The sequence below is a fragment of the Schistocerca serialis genome, chromosome 7, assembly GCF_023864345.2.
Source record: "Schistocerca serialis cubense isolate TAMUIC-IGC-003099 chromosome 7, iqSchSeri2.2, whole genome shotgun sequence".
Classification (NCBI taxonomy): Eukaryota; Metazoa; Arthropoda; class Insecta; order Orthoptera; family Acrididae; genus Schistocerca; species Schistocerca serialis.
This window is the reverse complement of record NC_064644.1, coordinates 88409527-88432007: the sequence shown is the minus strand read 5'-3', so window position 1 is coordinate 88432007 and position 22481 is coordinate 88409527. Positions and strand designations below refer to the sequence as shown.

General features: G+C 44.1%; 1 protein-coding gene across 2 annotated transcripts in view; it reads left to right on the top strand.

Annotated features, from left to right (window-relative positions):
• Nucleotides 1-22481, top strand: part of LOC126412609 (tyrosine-protein kinase Btk29A) — a 376741-nt gene that overhangs the window by 76674 nt on the left and 277586 nt on the right. Inside the window, exon 1 of one of the 2 annotated variants that reach the window (XM_050082277.1) lies at nt 19412-19562. The exons of the other annotated variant lie outside the window; for it this stretch is intronic. Within the exon in view, the coding sequence (XP_049938234.1) occupies nt 19508-19562 (55 nt within the window). The 5' untranslated portion in view covers nt 19412-19507. Of the gene's footprint in view, nt 1-19411; nt 19563-22481 lie in introns of those variants that run through there. 2 annotated transcript variants of the gene reach the window in all.

Genomic DNA, 22481 nt, shown 5'->3' with positions numbered 1-22481 from the left:
GAGTTTATGTTGTAATTTGATATTTGTTTTATTTTTCCAACGTGAAAGGAAGATTTTTTTTTTCACCGTTTCTACACAAATGTAATTTTTTGACGACTCATTTATGAAACTAGCAACAGCTATTCGTGAAATATTTCAGTTTTCCCTGCCATCACTAGCTAAGTTTTTCTTAATTACACTAATAGCTATCAAGCAATTAAACTTCTTTCTGCATGAATATTTTTCAAGCTGATCGGTATGATACGCCATTTTTCCATTTTGTACCCTTCATTTCACTATGAAAATTTGGACAAAAATCCATTTTCCAATTATCCATCAAATCGCTATTTAAGTTTTTCGAAGTTGTGCTGATTACTTTCAAGTAATTAATGTTTAGTTTTGCGAAACTAGACTTCACGCTGGTCAGTTTCACAACCCATTTGCCCATTCCCCACTCTTCGTTCGGCTACGAAAATTCGGATAGTAATTTACTGTGTATTTTTCTCTCAAAACGGTAATTAAGTTTTTCTTAATTACACTGATTACCTTGAAGATTTTTTTTTTCATAAGTAGACCTCACGTTCGCCAATTTTATACTTCATTTGTCTATTTCCAACTGTTTATTTGCCTGTGGAAGTCTCGTTTCCACTCCGCTCAAACATTCGACCATTTACAGCGCGCAGAGAGACGTTAGAGTAACCATTCTTTCTGCGCTCCTTATGCGAAAGGAAAGGGAAGAAACAATAACAAGCGATGCTCATCTTTCCTCACAACATAAAAACAAAAAAACCCAAAAAAATGCATATGCACACCGTCATGCCGGTCCATACCTCCACGTCACAACTCGCCACACCGCCAGGAGGAAGGCGAAGCGCCCCAGCGCTAGAACTTCCTACTCACGTCAAGGGTCCACCCTCGACTGTGCAGCGTCAGCGTCAGTGCTAACTAACGAGGGAACCTCCCCATCGCACCCCCCTCAGATTTAGTTATAAATTGACGCAGTGGATAGGTCTTGAAAAACTGAACACAGATCAATGGAGAAAACAGGAAGAAGTTGTATGGAACTATGAAAAAATAAGCAAAATATACAAACTGAGTAGTCCATGTGCAAGATAGGCAACATCAAGGACGAGCTGAGGAGCGCCGTGGTTCCGTGGTTAGCCTGAGCAGCTGTGCAACGAGAGGTCCTTGGTTCGAGTCTTCCCTCGAGTGAAAATTTTACTTTCTTTATTTTCGCAAAGTTACGATCCGTCCGTTCATTCATTGACGTCTCTGTTCACTGTAATAAGTTTAGTGTCTGTGTTTTGCGACCGCACCGCAAAACCGTGCGATTAGTAGACGAAAGGAGGAACCGAAAACATTTGATCGCAAGGTCATAGGTCAACCGATTCCTCCACAGGAAAACACGTCTGATATATTCTATACGACACTGGTGACGGCATGTGCGTCACATGACAGGAATATGTTGTCGACCCACCTAACTTGCACACCTGGCGAATGGGTAAAAAGATTTTTCTACCTTGCCCGATTTAGGTTTTCTTGTGGATGTGATAGTCACTCCCAAAAAAGTGATGAAAACATAAGAGTTTGTCACATAAACTGCAAGAAATGAATGCAACAGTTTCACAGTCGCACAGTTTTCGCTGTGCTCTGTCAAAACATATGTTTTTTTTACATTTTCAAATGTTTCCGTGTGTAGACCGTCAAATCCTGCATATGTCCAAGCAAATCTGAACATGTCCTGGAATTTTGGAGAGCGAAGTTGATTGTGACTGCCTGAACTTTGATAATTGTCTGAAAATAAAAAATTAAACTTTTCACTCGAGAGAAGACTTGAACCAAGGACCTCTCGTTCCGCAGCTGCTCACGCAAACCACGGGACCACGGCGCTCCTAAGCTCACACCTTCCTTGATGTTGCCTACGTTCTGCATGGACTACTCAGTTTGTATATTTTGCTTATTTTTTTCATAGTTCCACACAACATCTTCCTGTTTTCTCGATTGATCTGTGTTCAGTTTTTCAAGGCCTATCACTGTGCCAACTTATAACTAAATCTGAGGGGGGTGCGATGGGGAGATTCCCTTGTAAGTAGTCTCTGGCGCGCACTTCGCAGTGGTCTGCCGAGTGAGCGATGCCAGCCAGCAGTCGCAGGCGACCGCTTTCCGGACGAGCGGTCACGCCTGGCGCAGTCCGTGGGAAGCGCCGGCTTTACACCGCTGAGGGGGCCGTCGTCCAGCAGAACAACCCGGCGCTCCCTGCTGTACCGCCAGTGTTCTGCGGAAATCGGACTAGCGCCGCGCGCGCCCCGAGGAAGCCAAACAAGATGTCTAGCATCAGTATCAGTATATTCTTCTTTCGTGCATCTGTGTTGCGCCCGACAGGTAAATTTCCACTTTCCTCTGTTCTGTGTATCTTCCTGGCTCCGTCGGTCATATTGTCTTTTTCCATTGCTATCCGGCATGCTAAGTCTTCTCCACGTCACTCTTTCGTCTTCAATCTTCTCTTCGATGACTGTTTATTGAATGCAGTTTCTTCGCAGTGCACACTGTGTGATAAAAATACTTCGACAGCCGTAGGTAATGCGGAACTAATAGGTAAATGTCATCAGAGGCGGATCTGTCAATATAAAAGGAGGCGTTGTGTTGTAAGTACAGGGTGGCAATTATTCCACTGTACGAAAATAAACGTAAACTAGTTACGAACTACAGTCTGCACACAATTTATTCTACATGTAAACGGCACGCCGGCCGCGGTGGTCATGCGGTTCAAGGTGCTCAGTCCGGAACCGCGCGACTGCTACGGTCGCAGGTTTGAATCCTGCCTCGGGCATGGCTGTGTGTGATGTCCTTAGGTTAGTTAGGTTTAAGTAGTTCTAAGTTCTAGGGGACTGATGACCACAGATGTTAAGTCCCATAGTGCTCAGAGCCATTTGAACCTTTTTTTTTTTTTTGTGTAAACGGCACTACAGATATTCGGATTTAGGTTATAATATCTTCGATATGCCTGCCATCTTTGCCGATGATATGTCGCAGACGAATAGCGAAATTGTGCATGACCCGCAGACGTGTCGGAACATCGATGCCGTCCGTGACCTTCTGAATGACTGTTTTCAGCTCAGCAATGGTTTTGGGGTTATTACTGTACATCTTGTCATTAATACGGCCCCACATAAAGGAGTCGCGTGTGTTCAGTTCCAGAGAATATGGCGGCCAATCGAGGCCCATGCCAGTGGCCTCTGGGTACCCCCACAATCAGTCCCCAAATGGCCCTCTAGGACATAAAAACACTCCTGCGTCGATGGGGTCGAGCTCCGTCTTGCATGAACCACAAATTGTTGAAATCAGGGTCACTATGGATGATGGGGATGCAATCATCTTCCAAAACCTTCACGTGCCGTTCGGCAGTCACTGTGCCATTAAGGAATATCGCACCGACTACTCTGTCACTGGACATTGCACACCACACAGTCTCCCTTGGAGGGTGGAGAGACTTCTCGATCGCGAAATGCGGATTCTGAGTTCCCCAAATGCGGCAATTTTACTTATTCACGAACCCAACCAAATGAAAGAGGCCAGTGATCAAACCGTGTATGCGCATGCTAATTCCCGTAATGCCCCGCGGCCAACCGTGCAGTTTCAACGTCCTAACACAAACCGTTTAGAAGTTATGAAGATTTTATTTTATTTATAGTACAATAATTGTTACCCTGTAGAAGAGTCAGAATTGTCATTCTGTCGGCGGTCCTGTATTGGCAGCGAGTGTGGTCATGGACAATCTCGGGTCCTTCCAAAGCCGACAGGAGCGCTTCAAACACACGTATTAGGGACCTGTTACGCGAACTGTCCATCTTCACACACATAGAGTCTGAAAATCTCTACGTTGCCCCATGATCTTATTCACCAGTTAGGTACATACCCCAATGTTTGAGATAAGAGACCTCCATCCACACTCAACTGACAGTTTAGGCTGTAATAGATTGGAGACAAAAATCGTACAAGCAGACAATCATTCTGGTACATAATAACCACGCTGGAAGTCAACGGGCGTAGCCCGGTGGGTCTCCCAAAGGGGAAAACACACACACACACACACACACACACACACACACACACACACACACGGAGTAATCCGAGATGCGCCAACAGGGGAATGGGTCGGTCAGGCGAACCCACTGACTATAGTCCGCGACAGCGTTAACAGCTAGCTCACGAGGCACGTGGCGATGTCAACTCGGCTGAAAGTGCATAGACAGCAACTGTGCTACGCTCCTGCACTTTGGCAACGTCGCAAACCCGCTCGCCTGAATCTGCCCCACGTTTGAACAACGAGTACACTTTAAATATACGGTCCCTTGCCTTTGCATCTTCTAGATTATTCAGCCATTACGAGAACATTCACAGGACACCCGCAGTGCCACAGAAATCATTCAGTCGTAGTTTCGCGCGCGTAAAAGGCAATACAGTGCTCGAATGTGACAGAAGTTTACGCAGTACGGTACAAGGAAACATTAAAAGCACTGATTGGCTAGCTCCGCAGCTGTCTACTCCGTACACCTAGCATAGAGGCCACAAACGCTGTCGCGCAGTTTAGTCACTGGAAATCATCTCAGAATCAAATCCATCAGGGGCAATTGAACTCCTCCAAAGCTGCCTAAGACGGGTGTTGGTGCAGTGCGTGTGAGTGGAAACGCGAAAGAACAATCACATCTAATTCAAAAATGGTTCAAATGGCTCTGAGCGCTATGGGACTTAACATCTGAGGTCATCAGTCCCCTAGAACTTAGAACTTCTTAAATCTAACTAACCTAAGGACATCACACACATCAATGCCCGAGGCAGGATTCGAACCTGCGACCGCGGTAGCGGCCAAGCGGTTCCAGACTGAAGCGCCTAGAACCGCTCGGCCACTCCGGCAGGCATCTAAATCAGGACCAGCCACACGTCATGTACTGGCAGACATAGCCCGTCGAGCACTGTCGACGGTGACTGCAAAAGAAAAAAAATCGGATGAAATTAACAGTAGGAAACACTCGCGAGTTCTACAGTTCTTCCACCAGTCCAGCTAGCATAACGACTGTGCGTATGGAGTTTGAGACAATGGTATACAGTGATCGATCATCTCCTAGCAAGCCACACATTTCTGCAGTCAGCGCTAAGTGACACTTGAGGTGGAGTAAACAGCGACATCGTTGGACAGTGGGTAATTGGAAACGTGCGAACTGCAGCGACGAATCGCACTATACTCTGTGGAAATCCGATGGAAGAATTTGGGTTTGAACAATTCCTGAGGACGGTGCGTGCTATGATGTATAGTTCCACCAGTGAAGTGCCGAGGAGGTAATATTACGGTATGGGGGTTTTTCTCGTTTTAGGTGTGGTCCCATTACTGTCTGGAAGAAAACGCGAAACGCGCAAAAATATGAATTCAGTCTACAGCATTGTGTACTGCGTGCAGGAGAGGAACGGCGCGCAGCTATTGCCACGGCAGTACACCCTGCCATTAAACAGCAACTGTGAGACAGTGGTTTTTGGACAGTAAAATTCCTAAAATGTACTGGCCTGCCCAGAGTCCCAACCTCAACCCTGTGGATCACCTTTGGGACGAGTAGAACATCAACTTTACTCCACACCCTAGCATTCAACATCGCTATCATTTCTGATCTCGGTTCTTGAGGAACTATGGGCCGCCATTTCTCCACAGACATTCACAAAGCTCATTGAAAGAGTCTCCAGTAGAGTTAAAGTCGTTATAGAGGCGTAGTGTATTAATGAACGTTAATAGTTGTCCGGATACTTCTGATCAGATAACGGTGACCCAGTCGAAGTGTTTTCCTCATTTCTGTAATTTGTCCAACTCTCCATCATTCGTCGCCACACAATACTACACTGCAGACAATACACTTTTAAATGTTTCTTGAGGTCTACTGAATTTTATTTTGCTGTAAACAAAAGATTCGTCTTTTCAGAAGATTTTGTGCCCTCCCGCTCCTAATGCCGCAGCGAATAGACAAGGCTGTACTCTTATCCACAGTGAGGCCAGCACCATGCTCAAGAGGTATGTGCCACGGATCATCACATAAGGCTAGCAGCACTGTCAGATTGATCGCTAAGGATGTTGTTCGCAACAGGAGAGAATCGTCATTAGGCTATCGAATGGAAATACAGAAACTCTTGGGCAAAATTTCCAATTTGGTGTGGTTCGCAGCTTTCTGTAAATGTAGTTACTTGCAAGTTAATTCGTGTAACAAAGAAAGAAACCGATAGTATCAGATTACAAAATTAGTGGTGAACAGAACGCAAAACGCATCGTATAAATATTTAGCAAGAATAATAAGAAGCCTTATGAAATGCGACGAACTCACAAAGCTTGCATTAGGCAAGGCGAATGAAAGACTGGGATTTGTTGCAAGAGTTGTGGGAAGTGCGTTGCATCTGTAAGGCAGGTGTGACCCATTCTAGAGTACTCTTCCAGCGTTTGCAGCTCTTATCACAAGTAGGTAGAGTGGTTCAGTAGTTCACAGGATAGGATCTAGGGTACAAATAAGAAATTCTACACTGTCGATAAAAGAATTTTTTCTCCTACTTACCGCTTACTTCACCACTGGCAATGACTTTGTCAAAAATGCTGAGTTGCGCAGCGATTCAGTGTCCACGGTAAACAGCAGATCCCACTATACTCCGATTAAAGTTACCTGATAGTTGACATGGGGCACTTGCCACATAGGGTACCGCATACCGCTCGGTTATAGGTGACACACAAACACGGCCGGTCACTTCGCAAAGGCTGTTAATGTGTAAAGCGGAGCAAGGTTGGAAGTGGCCGCAACAAGGTATGTCGAACATGCGTGATGCTATGTCGACTGTTGATTTTAAGTGACCAGTGTCTGAACTGCGGCAGACGATGCGTTTTGTAGCTCTGAAATTAAATTCTTGTCCTAAGCTAACCACAACCTCGTGATGTGCCATGTATCCGAGAAAACGGCGGTCAGCAGTTTGCAGCAGAACTAGAATCATGATCGTTTGGTTCACGACGATTAAAGCTAACCTCTAAGAGCAAACCTAAGATGGAAAAATTTCGTAATATGTTTGTTTGCATAGCCATCTTCTGCAGCAAAATTTCAGTTTTAGCGGTCAAAGCAAACTGTAATTTCTGGGTGTCACTGGTTACTTGAAACAGTCCTCACACGAGATGCCGTCTTACCAACAGGTGAACAGTCCTGGTTGGCACTTTACTTCAGATTGTAGGTGACGGAAAAAGAATGATAGGAAGAAAAATTAGAGCAAATCAAAATGTCAATACCATGGTGAAAATGACGCGGCAGAGTACTAGGAATTTAAAAAATTACATTTAAAACAATTAATTGAATAAACATAATAATCAGACTCCTTCGATTTGATTTATAAATAAAAAAATTTCGCTACATTTGACGAGATTCGAACCTACGATCCTCTACACATAAAGTTTCTACGCTAACTATTGCGCTCGACAACTCTGAAGTAATTAGCTGTATTTATAACTGTAGGAACCACAGTCGCAATGATGAATTGCAGCATTCAAAAATTCGGCCCCACATAATGTCGTGCGGAACTTAGCTAATTTAAGCTGATCTCTGTGATTACGATAACTCAGCTGAATCGCGCCATGTGCGAAAGTATCCTGTAGTGATTGGTTATTGCTGCGTATGAAACGTGCGTATTTCATTAGCATCGTTGTGTGTATGTCTTGTTTTTGGTATGGTTATCATACATGATGAAATGCAAAGTAAAAGTGCCAGACTCATGATTCGGAATCCAGACACAAAAAGAAAATAAGCCGAACAAGGAACTGGAAATGAATTGACCAATTGTTGCAGTTCGGCACTGCTAACGGTTCGGACGTGTAGTTGAGCGCTCTGATTGGAGGAAACCAGCTCCAATCGTGAAGTGTCAACTATCAAGTAATTTTAATCGGACTATAGTTCCAGTATCAGAGAAATGCAACGGCCTAGCACTTCGAACAGAACGATAAGTAAAGCATTGCGGTGTCCAAACAAATATCCGTATTGTATACAGCTTTACGTTTATCGAATAGGCATGGCAGCAGACATTGAAGGAAATAAGAGATTGACAACTTGGATCGTTACCAGATAGTCGCAGTCCACACGAAAGTGTCACACAGGTGTGCAGAGAAGTTAAATGGGAATATTTATGAGATAGACAGCGAATCTTTCGTAAAACATTGTTGGGTCAATTTAGAAAACCTGTATTCGAAAAAGACTGTGCGAACATTCTGCTAGCACCATCATATTATCTCGCGTTCGGATTGTGAAGATAAGATAGATTAAGGAGTGTACAGAGACTCACGGACAACCATTTTCCCCTCGCTTAGTTGGCGTATGAAAGAAGACCGAAAACTGCCATTACTGCTAAAACAAAAATCAACTTAGCTATCACACCCAGAGGAGCCCGCGATGCCGACCGGCCGCCGTGTTCATTCTCTTCCACGTTCAGGTACGCGGAATCGACACAACGCTCTACCGGCCGTTGTCGGCTTTCCAGATAGTGCATCCGTTAATTGTTATTCAAACCTCGACTGTCGTCACGAGGTTGAGTAGACCTCATTCCAGACCTCCCACCAAAGAAAAATCCCTGGCAGTGCCGCGAACTGAATTGGGTCCTCCGCATGGCAGTCAGGCCCGCTAACCACTCACTGGAGGCCGGGCGTATCGTGTATTGGTGAAATCAGTATTGTTTCGTTTTTTTTTCAGAAATATATCAGATGATAGCACGCATAGTAATGGATCTCCAGGACCTTCATCCGACTACGCAGGATGTCGTCGTCCGGATGACTGCCATCTGTTTATGATGAGCCCAAGTCTAATAATTATTTTTGTTTCGTTCGAGGCATAGGGGTGCTCTGACGTCGTGATAACTGAGCACGAGCTGTTACTAGGTTGTTGGTAGGAGTATCTTTTAATAATGTATGTGGAGGGTGGGCCATATTTTGCAACAATTGAGTCACCTTTTTTTTCAGATAGTCTTTGACGTCAGGTGTCCATTTCAATGACGGACTGAATGTCTTGTACCGGTTCCCAACTGCCTGTAGCTTTGGCACTTGGGTATTCGACAACCTTGGCCCTCATATAGTAGGGCTGGAAGGGGAGTTCCTTTGGATAATGTAATCTTGATTTGTATTTGATGTTCTTCACTGATTAATTATATCGATGCCATCGCCATACGAAGAGACTGCTGCCAGTTCTCTTTGCAGTGGATGTAGAACAAAAGTGCATAGTCGCGTGTAACCACGAAATGCTTAACTTGTGGGAACCATAGGATCCGGTGACCCTGTATCTGCGTGAGATCCAGCCTTGGTCTTGTCTTCTTAAAATATACCGCTTTTGTTTTATTTTGTTTTGAGCGAGTTTGCACTGGAAAACGATTTGGTTCTTTTGCATTAGACCATAGTGCTGTCCAGTAGTGAAAAGCCCTGTGTCTATTGCATACTGGACAAATTTTACATTTGATTTTGTTGAAAAGTCTTTGATGTAAACATTATTATGCTAGATCGACGAGAGAATCGACCTTTGCTGTATCCAAATACAGAACCTTTTCGCCCTTGAATTTTTTTCTTCAGTTGTGTCCCGATTGTTCCTTGCACGTAGTTGTCCAAAAAACATCATCAGATATTGAGTCCGCCTTGATGCAAAACACCTTGTTATTTGTTTACTTGTTTATTTCCCCAAACTAGTTTCGGCGACAAATATCACCATCATCACTGAGTTTTTAAACCTAAAACATGCAGAAAATAGCATAGTTATAGAAGCACTGTGACACATTATTACATTTTTTTCTATTCATTTTTTGAAATATAGGCCGACCGGAGTGGCCGTGCGGTTCTAGGCGCTACAGTCTGGAACCGAGCGACCGCTACGGACGCAGGTTCGAATCCTGCCTCGAGCATGGATGTGTGTGATGTCCTTATGTTAGTTAGGTTTAATTAGTTCTAAGTTCTAGGCAACTGATGACCTCAGAAGTTAAGTCGCATAGTCCTCAGAGCCATTTTTTTTTTAAATATAGTTTTCTATGGGTACTCTCATACTGACAGCCTTGGGAGAGCCAGTCCTGACAAAACTCTACCATCTGGTGAGCAAGATGTATGAGACAGGCGAAATACCCTCAGACTTCAAGAAGAATATAATAATTCCAATCCCAAAGAAAGCAGGTGTTGACAGATGTGAAAATTACCGAACTATCAGTTTAATAAGTCACAGCTGCAAAATACTAACGCAAATTCTTTACAGACGAATCGAAAAACTGGTAGAAGCCGACATCGGGGAAGATCAGTTTGGATTCCGTAGAAATGTTGGAGCACGTGAGGCAATACTGACCCTACGACTTATCTTAGAAGAAAGATTAAGGAAAGGCAAACCTACGTTTCTAGCATTTGTAGACTTAGAGAAAGCTTTTGACAATGTTGACTGGAATACTCTCTTTCAAATTCTGAAGGTGGCAGGGGTCAAATACAGGGAGCGAAAGGCTATTTACAATTTGTACAGAAACCAGATGGCAGTTGTAAGAACTGAATGACATGAAAGGGAAGCAGTGGTTGGGAAGGGAGTGAGACGGGGTTGTAGCCTCTCCCCGATGTTCTTCAATCTGTATATTGAGCAAGCAGTAAAGAAAACAAAAGAAAAATTCGGAGTAGGTATTAAAATCCATGGAGAAGAAATAAAAACTTTGAGGTTCGCCGATGACATTGTAATTCTGTCAGAAACAGCAAAGGACTTGGAAGAGCAGGTGAAAGGAATGGACAGTGTCTTGAAAGGAGGGTACAAGATGAACATCAACAAAAGCAAAACAAGGATAATGGAATGTGGTCGAATTAAGTCGGGTGATGCTGAGGGAATTAGATTAGGAAATGAGATACTTAAAGTAGTAAAGGAGTTTTGCTATTTGGGGAGCAAAATAACTGATGATGGGAGAAGTAGAGAGCATATAAAATGTAGACTAGCAATGGCAAGGAAAGCGTTACTGAAGAAGAGAAATTTTTTAACATCGAGTATAGATTTAAATGTCAGGAAGTCTTTTCTGAAAGTATTTGTATGGAGTGTAGCCATGTATGGAAGGGAAACGTGGACGATAAATAGTTAAGACAAGAAGAGAATAGAAACTTTCGAAATGTGGTGCTACAGAAGAATGCTGAAGATTGGATGGGTAGATCACATAACTAATGAGGAAGTATTGAATAGAATAGGGGAGAAGAGGAGCTTGTGGCACAACTTGACAAGAAGAAGGGATCGGTTGGTAGGACATGTTCTGAGGCATCAAGGGATCACCAATTTAGTACTGGAGGGCAGCATGGAGGGTAAAAATCGTAGAGGGAGACCAAGAGATGAATGCACTAAGCAGATTCAGAAGGATGTAGGCTGTATTAGGTACTGGGAGATGAAGAAGCTTGCACAGGATAGAGGAGCATGGAGAGCTGCATCAAACCAGTCTCAGGACTGAAGACCACAACAACAACAACAACAACAACACTCTCATACTACCTTATTTATTGTATGTTACAGCATGTTTTTGAGAATTATTGCTTTTATTCTGTTGCTGTTTCTTCTCATCGAACAACATTGTCCGTTGGGTGGACTTGCATTTCTGTTAATAGTCACCTTTGAAATCTGAATTGTTGCCTCCTTACTAATCCCATCTTGAAAGAATGTTTGCACGATTTACTTTAGTGGCTTGCGAAGTATAGATACGCTAGGGAACTAAAATTTTATGACTACTTGCTTAATAGCGTGATAGTGGACCTCTGGAACGCGGCACAGCAGCGGTTCAGCATAGTAGGGATTCAGGCAAGTTCTTGGTAGGTTTCCAGAGGTGTGTGGCACTAGGTGACTAAGCGCAGGTTACGCAACTTCCGTACATTACGGGCCGGTGGTTTATAGCCGCGGAGCTGGCTCCCGATAGAGTCCCGTATTTGTTCCATCGGGTTCGTATCAGGCGAATTTGGTGGCCAAGACGTCAACGTGAATTCACTATCATGCTGTGACCACTGTAGCAGAATTCCCCAACTTTAGTGCATTGCATAGCACCAGTATAGCTTGTTCCAGCCGTAACAAACACTGAGGGGTGGGTGGGGGAGGGGGGAGGTGTGTGTGCAGGAGGGTTGAACGACGACAGCCGCCGCAGTGATGAGGAACGGTTGGGAGGGGGCGGGGGGGAGGGGATAATTTTCGCTCTCTTGCTCAATGGTGACAACACTCGTGCGGTTTTTGGATATTGCCGATCAACTACTGTGTGTTTTACAGATTCTTTCATGTTAATATGTGGTACTTATTTTTAGCAAATAATATGAAATTAAATATAGACAGTTGTGATAGAAATATTCAGTGAGTAGTTGAGCAACGACGTTTAAAAAAAATGGCTCTGAGCACCATGGGACTCAACAGCTGAGGTCATCAGTCCCCTAGAACTTACAACTACTTAAACCTAACTAATCCATGCCCGAGGCAAGATTCGAACCTGCGACCGTAGCGATCGCGCGGTTCCAGACTGAAGCGCCTAGAACCGCTCGGCCACTGCGGAACGTTTAAAATATTTGTTAAAATTTTACATCAGAAACGATATACCAGCGCACTTTCCGCTGCGGAATGGTAACTTCATGCTGGAAACATCCCCCAGGCTGTGGCTAAGCCATGTTTTCGTAGTATCCTTTCTTCCTGGAGTGCTAGTTCTGCAAGATTCGTAGGAGAGCATGTGTTAAGTATGGAACGTAGGAAACGAGATACTGCCAGAATTGAAGCTTTGAGGGCTGGTCGTGAATCGTGCTTGGGTAGCTCAGTCGGTTAAGCACTTGCACGCGAAAGGCTGAAGTCCCGAGTTCTGGTCTCGGTCCGGCACACTGTTTTAATCTGCCAGGAAGTTTCAACATAACCAGTTGTGCAATAGATTAATAAACTGAACATGAAGGATAGTAAATTAGAGACAAAAGACTGGCTTCAGTTGCGAAGCAGCTCGAAAACTTTAATGATGACAAGACCCGATCAAAATATCGCCGACATCAAAGAAAATCATGTCGGGCCAAGGCAGCGACTGCTAATGAAGAGGATTTAGGAGGACAAAATCCAACTTTCCTGTGTCCTGCGTGCGTTCAGAAAGAAATATGAACAGCGGTAAATTCATTTCCTTTAACATTACACAAGTGCCACTTTTTATCAGTCAGTTTTCTCAGTATAATTTTACTTTAAAGTGTCGTAAGAGAATAATTTTGCTTCATTTCACTGTGTGTTTAGTTCACTTCTACGCAGCACCTGAAATGTTGTTGCGTACGACCAGTGGTACAATGTAGCGTTCAAATGTGTGTGAATTCCTAAAAAATGGACCAAACTGCTGAGATCAGCGGTCCCTAGGCTTACACACTACTTAAAGTAACTTATACTAAGAACACCACACACACACACACACACACACACACACACACACACACACACACACACACACACACACACACACACGCGCGCGCGCGCGCCCGAAGGAGAACTCGACAATGTAGCGTACCGTAACTGGGATTTTTTTTTTCTCTCTCTCTCTCTCATGATTTATAGGAAGATGAACCTAACAGAGTTAAACAACATGTGGTACAGAATCAGTGTTGAACTCAGTAATTTCAATTTTTTTAAATCTTCATTTCTTAACAGTTCTTTTATTTATCACTTATCTTGTTTCGGGCACCTCCTTGGCAGGATGTTTTATGGAGACGCTCCGTCTTTTTTGTGAAGATAAAAAGTGTAAACTTGTATTGAAAAATATTCAGTAGAATGTTTATTACAAGTTTGGAGTGGTGCTTTGTTTAGTAGCAGGAAAAACCTACGTCTCTTAAGGTTCACAATACGAAAATTTTATGTCACGAATACAGTGCCTTATCGAAGCGGCATGATCAGAAGAAATGCAGTTATCTAGTTAGAGGAAGGCCGCAAAAGAAGATTCCGGAGCTGCTATTACTAAGAAGAAGCAATGTAAAGTGGTAACTTGCGCGGACGATAGTTTGAAAGACATTGATGAGAAATAGTAGTGTTACAGGTGAACGTAACAATAGCAGCTGTTCGGTCTGCAGTCCTGCCCACAGATCTTCAAAGAGTGACCATTGTTTAAACAAATTTAAAAAAATCTAAATCATGTCGCCACCGCTTCAACACAGACCCCCGTCTGGGACTCCCTGCACCAGATCGCGATTCTGGTGGCCTTGTGACGTGAACACCCATCCTGCTGGGACATACTATCGCCGTCGGGGATGACTGCAAGTATTGAAAGTATGCAGACGGTTCGCAGTATTATTCATCCAGTCCTCAGCTGTCATGGTGCTTTCGAACACTGCCACGGATCCCACGGAAACCCAGACGAATTTCGCCCGTAGCATAATACTGCTTCCCCCGACCTGCCTCCCCCATGCATGTTTCGGACAGCCGTTTGTCTGGGTAACGGCGTGTGTCTCGACACGACCTTCGATCTGGTGTAACGAGAAACACGATTCATCCAAACGGGCGACATGTTTCCATTTTCCACAATCCTGTCTCGGTGGTACCGCATCCACTGCAGTCGTAATTAGCCGCTCGACGGTGCTCGGCGAACTGCGTTCGGTCTGCCTGACGGCGCTGCGCCGAGTGCTCGACGAACGGCGCACGAGCTCACAGTTGGCAAAGTGTGTTTAGGGTTTCGCACTAGCCGCAGCAATTCACTTCATATTTTCACATTCGTTTTTGACGGTAGGTTGTTAACAGTATCGACTGAGACGAACAAATGTGCTGAACAGTTTCAAAATTCGCCTGTGCGTCCACTGAAACAAAGATCGCATGTGCACAGATGGGTACCATCCAGCAATTGATATTTCTGTTGTTTTTTCACAGTGTTATTCCTACAGGGTACAGTTCAGAAATCCCATTTTGAAATGTATTACTCTAGGGAAGAAATCTTTGAAACATCGATTTTACGAAGAGTATTGTGTATGCGTTTGCTCCCCCAGTAAAAAACCTTCATGAGACTGTCAAAATGAAGCAGCTGTAACGTATTCGCTTTCGTAGTACACGCACACGCCAAAAGCTTTGATTGTTGACTTCTTGCGATCGCAACCGTCAGCTGATTTGAGAAAAGTACACCGAAACCTCCTAGGATGTCAAATCAAACACCTAACAGTCGTCTCATTTCCAAACTTATTTTATTTGGCTACCAGTTTCGGCGTTTTACTACACGATCTTCAGGCCCCTGTCCGACGTGTAGGAAGACTACACCTCGGTTTTTTGAGTGGTTTGGTTTGAATGTTCTCCAACAGTCGGCAGATGACGGTTGCAGTGACCGCTGTAGCGAGCAGAAATCTTCAGATACCGGTATTTGCATGTGGCCCCTGTTCAGAACCGCGGTGGAATCTTCCTACACGTCGGTCAGGGTTCTGAAGATGGCACAGTAAATAGCCGATGACATCCTGTAGCTATCAGCCGAGTCCCGCAACCATCTTTGAAAAGACGGCCATCCATAAACGTCTTAGGACTACGGTGCACTGCAAGAAAGCGCCGCGAGGCACGGGGTTTATCACGTGGATGGAAACAGCTAGTGGCGCTAGGAACATCCCGGTAACGGGTAGAGGTTTCCTGCTGCGGAGTCCCATATCCAACAGTGTACGCTCAGCGGTGTGCCCAGAAATACTTGTGCCTGCTCCAGAGTTGTCCTTTCCGTAAGATCTACCACAGGCCGCCACCTAGAGTCCTTTACGGAGCGGACAAGCTTCCGATCTCCACGTTCTGTGACGAGGCGTTGACGCCCAACACCTTGAGGCCTGTTCGTCGTTTCAGCGTCCTTCAACCACTTTGTGTGGATGCTCACCACAGTAGCACGCGAACAATCTGACGAGCTTCACCAATTGCAAGATGCTCTATACCAGGTGCTGTACCATAAAACCTGCTCTTTGTCAAAATCGCTTACGTTGCTCGGTAACCCCATTTGTGGCCCGTACCGTCGACAGAACGATTCCCCATTGGTCTCGGGTCCGCTTATGTGCTTTCCATACCGCGTCACGTACCCGCTACGCCAGCAGGCCGAGTCAAACCTCGCTGTGGATAGTGGTCATAATACAGGGTGATTAAAAAAGAATACCACAACTTTAGGAATTTAAAATTTTGCAACGACAAAAGGCAGAGCTAAGCACTATCTGTCGGCGAATTAAGGGAGCTATAAAGTTTCATTTAGTTGTACATTTGTTCGCTTGAGGCGCTGTTGACTAGGCGTCAGCGTCAGTTGATGCTAAGATAGCGACCGCTCAACAGAAAGCTTTTTGTCTTATTGAGTACGGCAGAAGTGAATCGACGACAGTTGTTCAGCGTGCATTTCGAACGAAGTATGGTGTTAAACCTCCTGATAGGTGGTGTATTAAACGTTGGTATGAACAGTTTACAGAGAATGGGTGTTTGTGCAAAGGGAAAAGTTCTGGACGGCCGAGAACGAGTGATGAAAATGTAGCACGCATCCAGCAAGCATTTGTTCGCAGCCCAGGAAAATCGACTCGCAGAGCTAGCAGAGAGCTGTAAATTCCACAATCAACTGTATGGAGAGTCCTACGAAAAAGGTCCGTAACTACCTGAACGTCAACTACCCGAGGCGATGGATCGGCCGCCAGGCAGCACGTGACAGAGCACTTCGCCACTGGCCTCCAAGAAGCCCTGATCTTACCCCCTGCGATTGAAATTGTCGTACGGGAAAGTCCCCACTTTATCGCCACCTCGGAGATGCTGTGTCCCATCACTAGTGTGCCAACTATAACACCACGTTGAAACTCACGTAAATTTTGATAACCTGCCATTGCAGCTGCAGTAACCGATCTTATAACTGTACCAGACACTTGTTATCTTACATAGGCGTTGCCATCCGCAGCACCGTATTCTACCTGTTTACGTGTCTGTGGTTATTTAAGGAGATGTGACCTGGATAAACTGACTAAACCAGAGGTTGTACAGAGTTTCAGGGAGAGCTTAAGGGAACAATTGACAGGAATGGGGGAAAGAAATACAGTAGAAAAGAATGGGTAGCTTTGAGGGATGAAGTAGTGAAGGCAGCAGAGGATCAAGTGGATATAAAGACGAGGGCTAGTAGAAATCCTTGGGAACAGAAGAAATATTGAATTTAATTGATGAAAGGAGAAAATACAAAAATGCAGTACATGAAGCAGGCAAAAAGGAATACAAACGTCTCAAAAATGATATCGACAAGAAGTGCAAAATGGCTAAGCAGGGATGGCTAGAGGACAAATGTAAGGATGTAGAGGCTTATCTCACTAGGGGTAAGATAGATACTACCTACAGGAAAATTAAAGAGACCTTTGGAGAAAAGAGAACCACTTGTATGAATATCAAGAGCTCAGATGGAAACCCAGTTCTAAGCAAACAAGGAAAAGCAGAAAGGTGAAAGGAGTATGTAGAGTGTATATACAAGGGTGATGTACTTCAGGGCAATATTATGGAAATGGAAGAGGATGTAGATAAAGATGAAATGGGAGATATGATACTGCGTGAAGAGTTTGACAGAGCACTGAGAGACCTGAGTCGAAACAAGGCCCTGGGAGTAGACAACATTCCATTAGAACTGCTGACAGTCTTGGGAGAGCCAGTCCTGACAAAACTCTACCATCTGCTGAGCAAGATGTATGAGACAGGCGAAATACCCTCAGACTTCAAGAAGAATATAATAATTCCAATCCCAAAGAAAGCAGGTGTTGACAGATGTGAAAATTACCGAACTATCAGTTTAATAAGTAACGGCTGCAAAATACTAACGCGAATTCTTTACAGACGAATGGAAAAACTATTAGAACCCAACCTCGGGGAAGATCAGTTTGGATTCCGTAGAAATGTTGGAACACGTGAGGCAATACTGACCTTACGACTTATCTTAGAAGAAAGATTAAGAAAAGGCAAACCTACGTTTCTAGCATTTGTAGACTTAGAGAAAGCTTTTGACAATGTTGACTGGAATACTCTCTTTCAAATTCTAAAGGTGGCAGGGGTAAAATACAGGGAGCGAAAGGCTATTTACAATTTGTACAGAAACCAGATGGCAGTTATAAGAGTCGAGGGACATGAAAGGGATGCAGTGGTTGGGAAGGGAGTAAGACAGGGTTGTAGCCTCTCCCCGATGTTGTTCAATCTGTATATTGAACAAGCAGTAAAGGAAACAAAAGAAAAAGTCGGAGTGGGTATTAAAATCCATGGAGAAGAAATAAAAACCTTGAGGTTCGCCGATGACGTTGTAATTCTGTCAGAGACAGCAAAGGACTTGGAAGAGCAGTTGAACGGGATGGATAGTGTCTTGAAAGGAGGATATAAGATGAACATCAACAAAAGCAAAACGAGGATAATGGAATGTAGTCGAATTAAGTCGGGTGATGCTGCGGGTATTAGATTAGGAAATGAGTCACTTAAAGTACTAGGAGGTGTTTTGCTATTTGGGGAGCAAAATAACTGATGATGGTCGAAGTAGAGAGGATATAAAATGTAGACTAGCAATGGCAAGGAAAGCATTTCTGAAGAAGAGAAATTTGTTAATATCGAGTATAGATTTAAGTGTCAGGAATTCGTTTCTGAAAGTATTTGTATGGAGTGTAGCCATGTATGGAAGTGAAACATGGACGATAAATAGTTTGGACAAGAAGAGAATAGAAGGTTTCGAAATGTGGTGCTACAGAAAAATGCTGAAGATTATATGGGTAGATCACATAACTAATGAAGTATTGAATAGGATTGTGGAGAAGTTTGTGGGCACAACTTTACTAGAAGAAGGGCTCGGTTCGTAGGACATGTTCTGAGGCATCAAGGGATCACCAATTTAGTATTTGAGGGCAGCGTGGAGGGTAAAAATCGTAGAGGGAGACCAAAAGATGAGTACACCAAGCAGTTTCCGAAGGATGTAGGTTGCAGTAGGTACTGGGAGATGAAGAAGCTTGCACAGGATAGAGTAGCATGGAGAGCTGCATCAAACCAGTCTCAGGACTGAAGACCACAACAAACGTGTCTGTATTGGAATACGCATGTCTATACCAGTTTGCTTGGTGCTTCGGTGTATTTTGGCTCATGAATGTATCGTGTGTGGATGTAGATGTAGAGTAAACGGGGTAGCGTATTGAGTTCATGCTCACTTGGCGCTGGCCTGGCTCGAGGTGCACCGGCATCGTGCCGTGTCCAGCCAGCCGGCGAGCAGTCGGAAGCCCGCGTCCGGTGTCCGCGCCGCCCAGCGCCCGAGCCCAAAGCGGGTGACCCCGAGCGGCGGCCGGCGGGCCTCCGGCGCTGCAGTGCGGCAACGCCGCGCCAGGTCGCTGACCACGGCCGCTGCGGGCAACTGGCAACCTGCGCCTCGCCTCGCCTCGCCGGCTAGTCTAGCTGCCGCTGCAGCGCCGGCCGGACACCGGCGCGCCTTTGTCTGCCCGTGCAGCGCGCGTGCGCGTGTGTGTGTGCGTGTGTGTGAGGGCGTCGTGATGTGAGGAGGCGAGGGGATGTGAAGAGCAGCGTCTGCCATGAGAGTGTTCGGCTGTCGCTGGCCCTTCTGGAACCTGCACAGCGTGGCCCCAGGTAAGCCATGCCACAGGGTTCAGCGCGGAATCGGTCGCATCTGCGTCCGTACTGTCAAGTGCACAGCACAAGATACTTGCCGATGCAGCATTAACCACTGCGTCTTCCCGTTTCAGTAGCGGACGCAATGCGAGAAGAACAACCGTTTACATGCATCACTGGGTGCCGTAGTAAACTTATTCTTTGACTCCACGGACTGTACAGGAGCGATATGTAGCGGAATTTAGCTTATTTCTACATTCTCCACAAAAAACCGTCTCTCAGAACTTTGCAAGTAGGCTTTCCTAGGCTTCAGTTTTTTTCGCTCTCCTGTGGGGCAAACAAACTGTGCCCATTCGTGTTGACTTCTTTAATACGTCCAATATCCCCTGTTAGTCTTATTTGTATAGGTCCATACTCTTGAGCAATATTCTAAGATGTGATCGTAATTTTTCCTCCTATCTATATATTTATGTAGTTATGTAGTTCTTAATTCGTTCGAGCAATCAATCATTCATAATAGGAAACACAGTCATAACTCAGTCACTCAAAATGATTCAGAAATTTTACTTGTTAGAATGAAATCAGGCGATGATTCTTCTTCTCTGCAGGCTCGTGCTTTGTGGCAGTCTGCTAACCTGTACAAATAAAATGCCTCGTATTTTTGGGAGCGTTGTATAATCAGTCGGGAAACCTCAGATCAAGCGGATATTTGTCTTTGATGAAGTTTAACCCTCCGAAGAAGTAATGGAGCTCTTGGATTTTTAAATGCAGGTTCGTATCCAGTCTTTCGGAAGTTCCCTTCTGATTAAAAACTACGCGATATATCGATGAATATCATTAATTCTCAAATGTCAAATAATGTAAATTGTTGCACACCTTTTGTATGAAGGAGCAATATATATATATATATATATATATATATATATATATATATATATATCGTACATTTTCGTATCAGTTACCTTTTGTCATTAATCTCAATATTCAGATTACAATTCTTCAAACAATGCTCAGGCTAATCGGCACGAATACAATCCCGGATGCTTTTTTCTAACAACCACCAGAGAGAGTACTACAAAGAATACTTATGCGCTCATAGCATAGCTATTGTATGAAACTACTTTGCGCATGGATTCTGCGAGTATGAAGATAGAAAATTAGTAAACGTCATTCAAGGGTAGAATTGTATCAGAATAATTCATCGAGTATAAAGAGATATTACATGATGTACTAGTGATCTGTAAATAAGCTTTTTTCTTGACAAACTGCGTAATCCAGTATCCTACCAATGACCCGAACTCTGCCACCTGTCTTTTCTACGACTGATCCTATGTGGTTATCCGTACACGTTGCTGTACCCAGGTAGCGGATGAGTTGACTGATTCTCATTCTGAATCATTCGTTTTGTAGCAATGGGAATCTCCTTGCGTTGCGTCAAGTCGATAATTTTCCTTTCTCTACATTAAAAGTAAGTCGGTAATCTTTGCACGACTTTGAAATCTTGTTAGTGAATAACGCAACGAGCCACCAGTAGTTTTAAAATGATTTGGTTCAGTACCGTAACAGGTTTCGGGCACCGTGCCGATCTTCAGATGGGTAACATTTGCAATTACATTGACGTTTTGGTCGGCAGCACCTGCATAAAGTTCCAGTGGATAGCGACTTGTTTTGCTGTGCTCCTTAGGGCTTTCCAGATGGGAGTACAAGCTGTTGCACTGCAAACAGCACACACGTCATGAACAAAATAGAGTAGCGTAATTCATAATATTCGTAATATCAGTTTCAATATCACACAAGTGCTTCACACTCGATGTTTTTCTTTTTATCAAAATATGATTGAAAATTTTGTAGTTTTTCCCACAGTATTTCATTGTAGAAAACCGTATCATCTGCGGAAACTGTGAAATATTTGTGAGGTGATTAACATGCAACATGAAGAACAAGGGCCCCACGACACTTGCTTGAGGAACGCCAAAATTAGTTCCACATCTGTCGACGACTCGCCGCTCAAGATATACGTCCTGGTATCTTATGTTCAATAGCAACCGTTGTGTGGCAGTGACTCAAACGTTCTTCGGAAGTCAAGACTGCCTTTATCCGATACGGGGAGTGCTTTTTATTGTACTATACAGTGCGTCTTGTATAAGCGGCATTCACGAACGAAGCAGGTAGGAAGGAAGGCTGAAACATTAATATTTAACGTCCCGTCGACGACGGGGTCATTAGTGACCGAGTGTAAACTCGTACTGAGGAAGCTTGGTGAAGGAACCCGACAACGCATATTTCAAATGAATCATTCCATGATTTGCAATCAGCGATTTTAAGGATGAACGAGTCGCCGAATAATGCGTGTTCAGTTGCTTCGTGGAACCGTGCAATTTTGTTATCAGAGGTCACAGTTCATGACTTTCTCGTAATTACTTTAGACTTCTAGTTTCTAGCTGTATCAGTCTTTACCCATATGTCGAAGACGAGCACGGTTCAGCGCCCTATGTTGACAGACATGCTCCCATTCCTATAGAGCTTACACAGAAGAGGAAACAACAGTTGATATTACGTGAGCGAGATGTGCACACCACATCTTTCACACATTTATACGCTTTTAAATTTTTTATTTTGCAGTACTTGTTGCATTTTTGTCTCTTCTTTTTATTAAAGTTTTTTTATGGTGACAGCTTACAGATATGACTGGTCCGTTCTCTCATTATATGTAGCGCGATGCACATTTGAAATTAGTTAGTTAGTTTATTACTTACTCAGTTAACTACTTATTTGTGTGTTCCTTGGGATATCTGAGACGTTTGTTGTGATGGGAAACGGTTCAATTATTTATGATTTTAATACATTTCCGCAGTTAAAACTACCTCTGGCAGCATGCTGACCACTTACATGAACCTCACCTACTTTTTTTACATTGATGTATACGGAACTATGTTG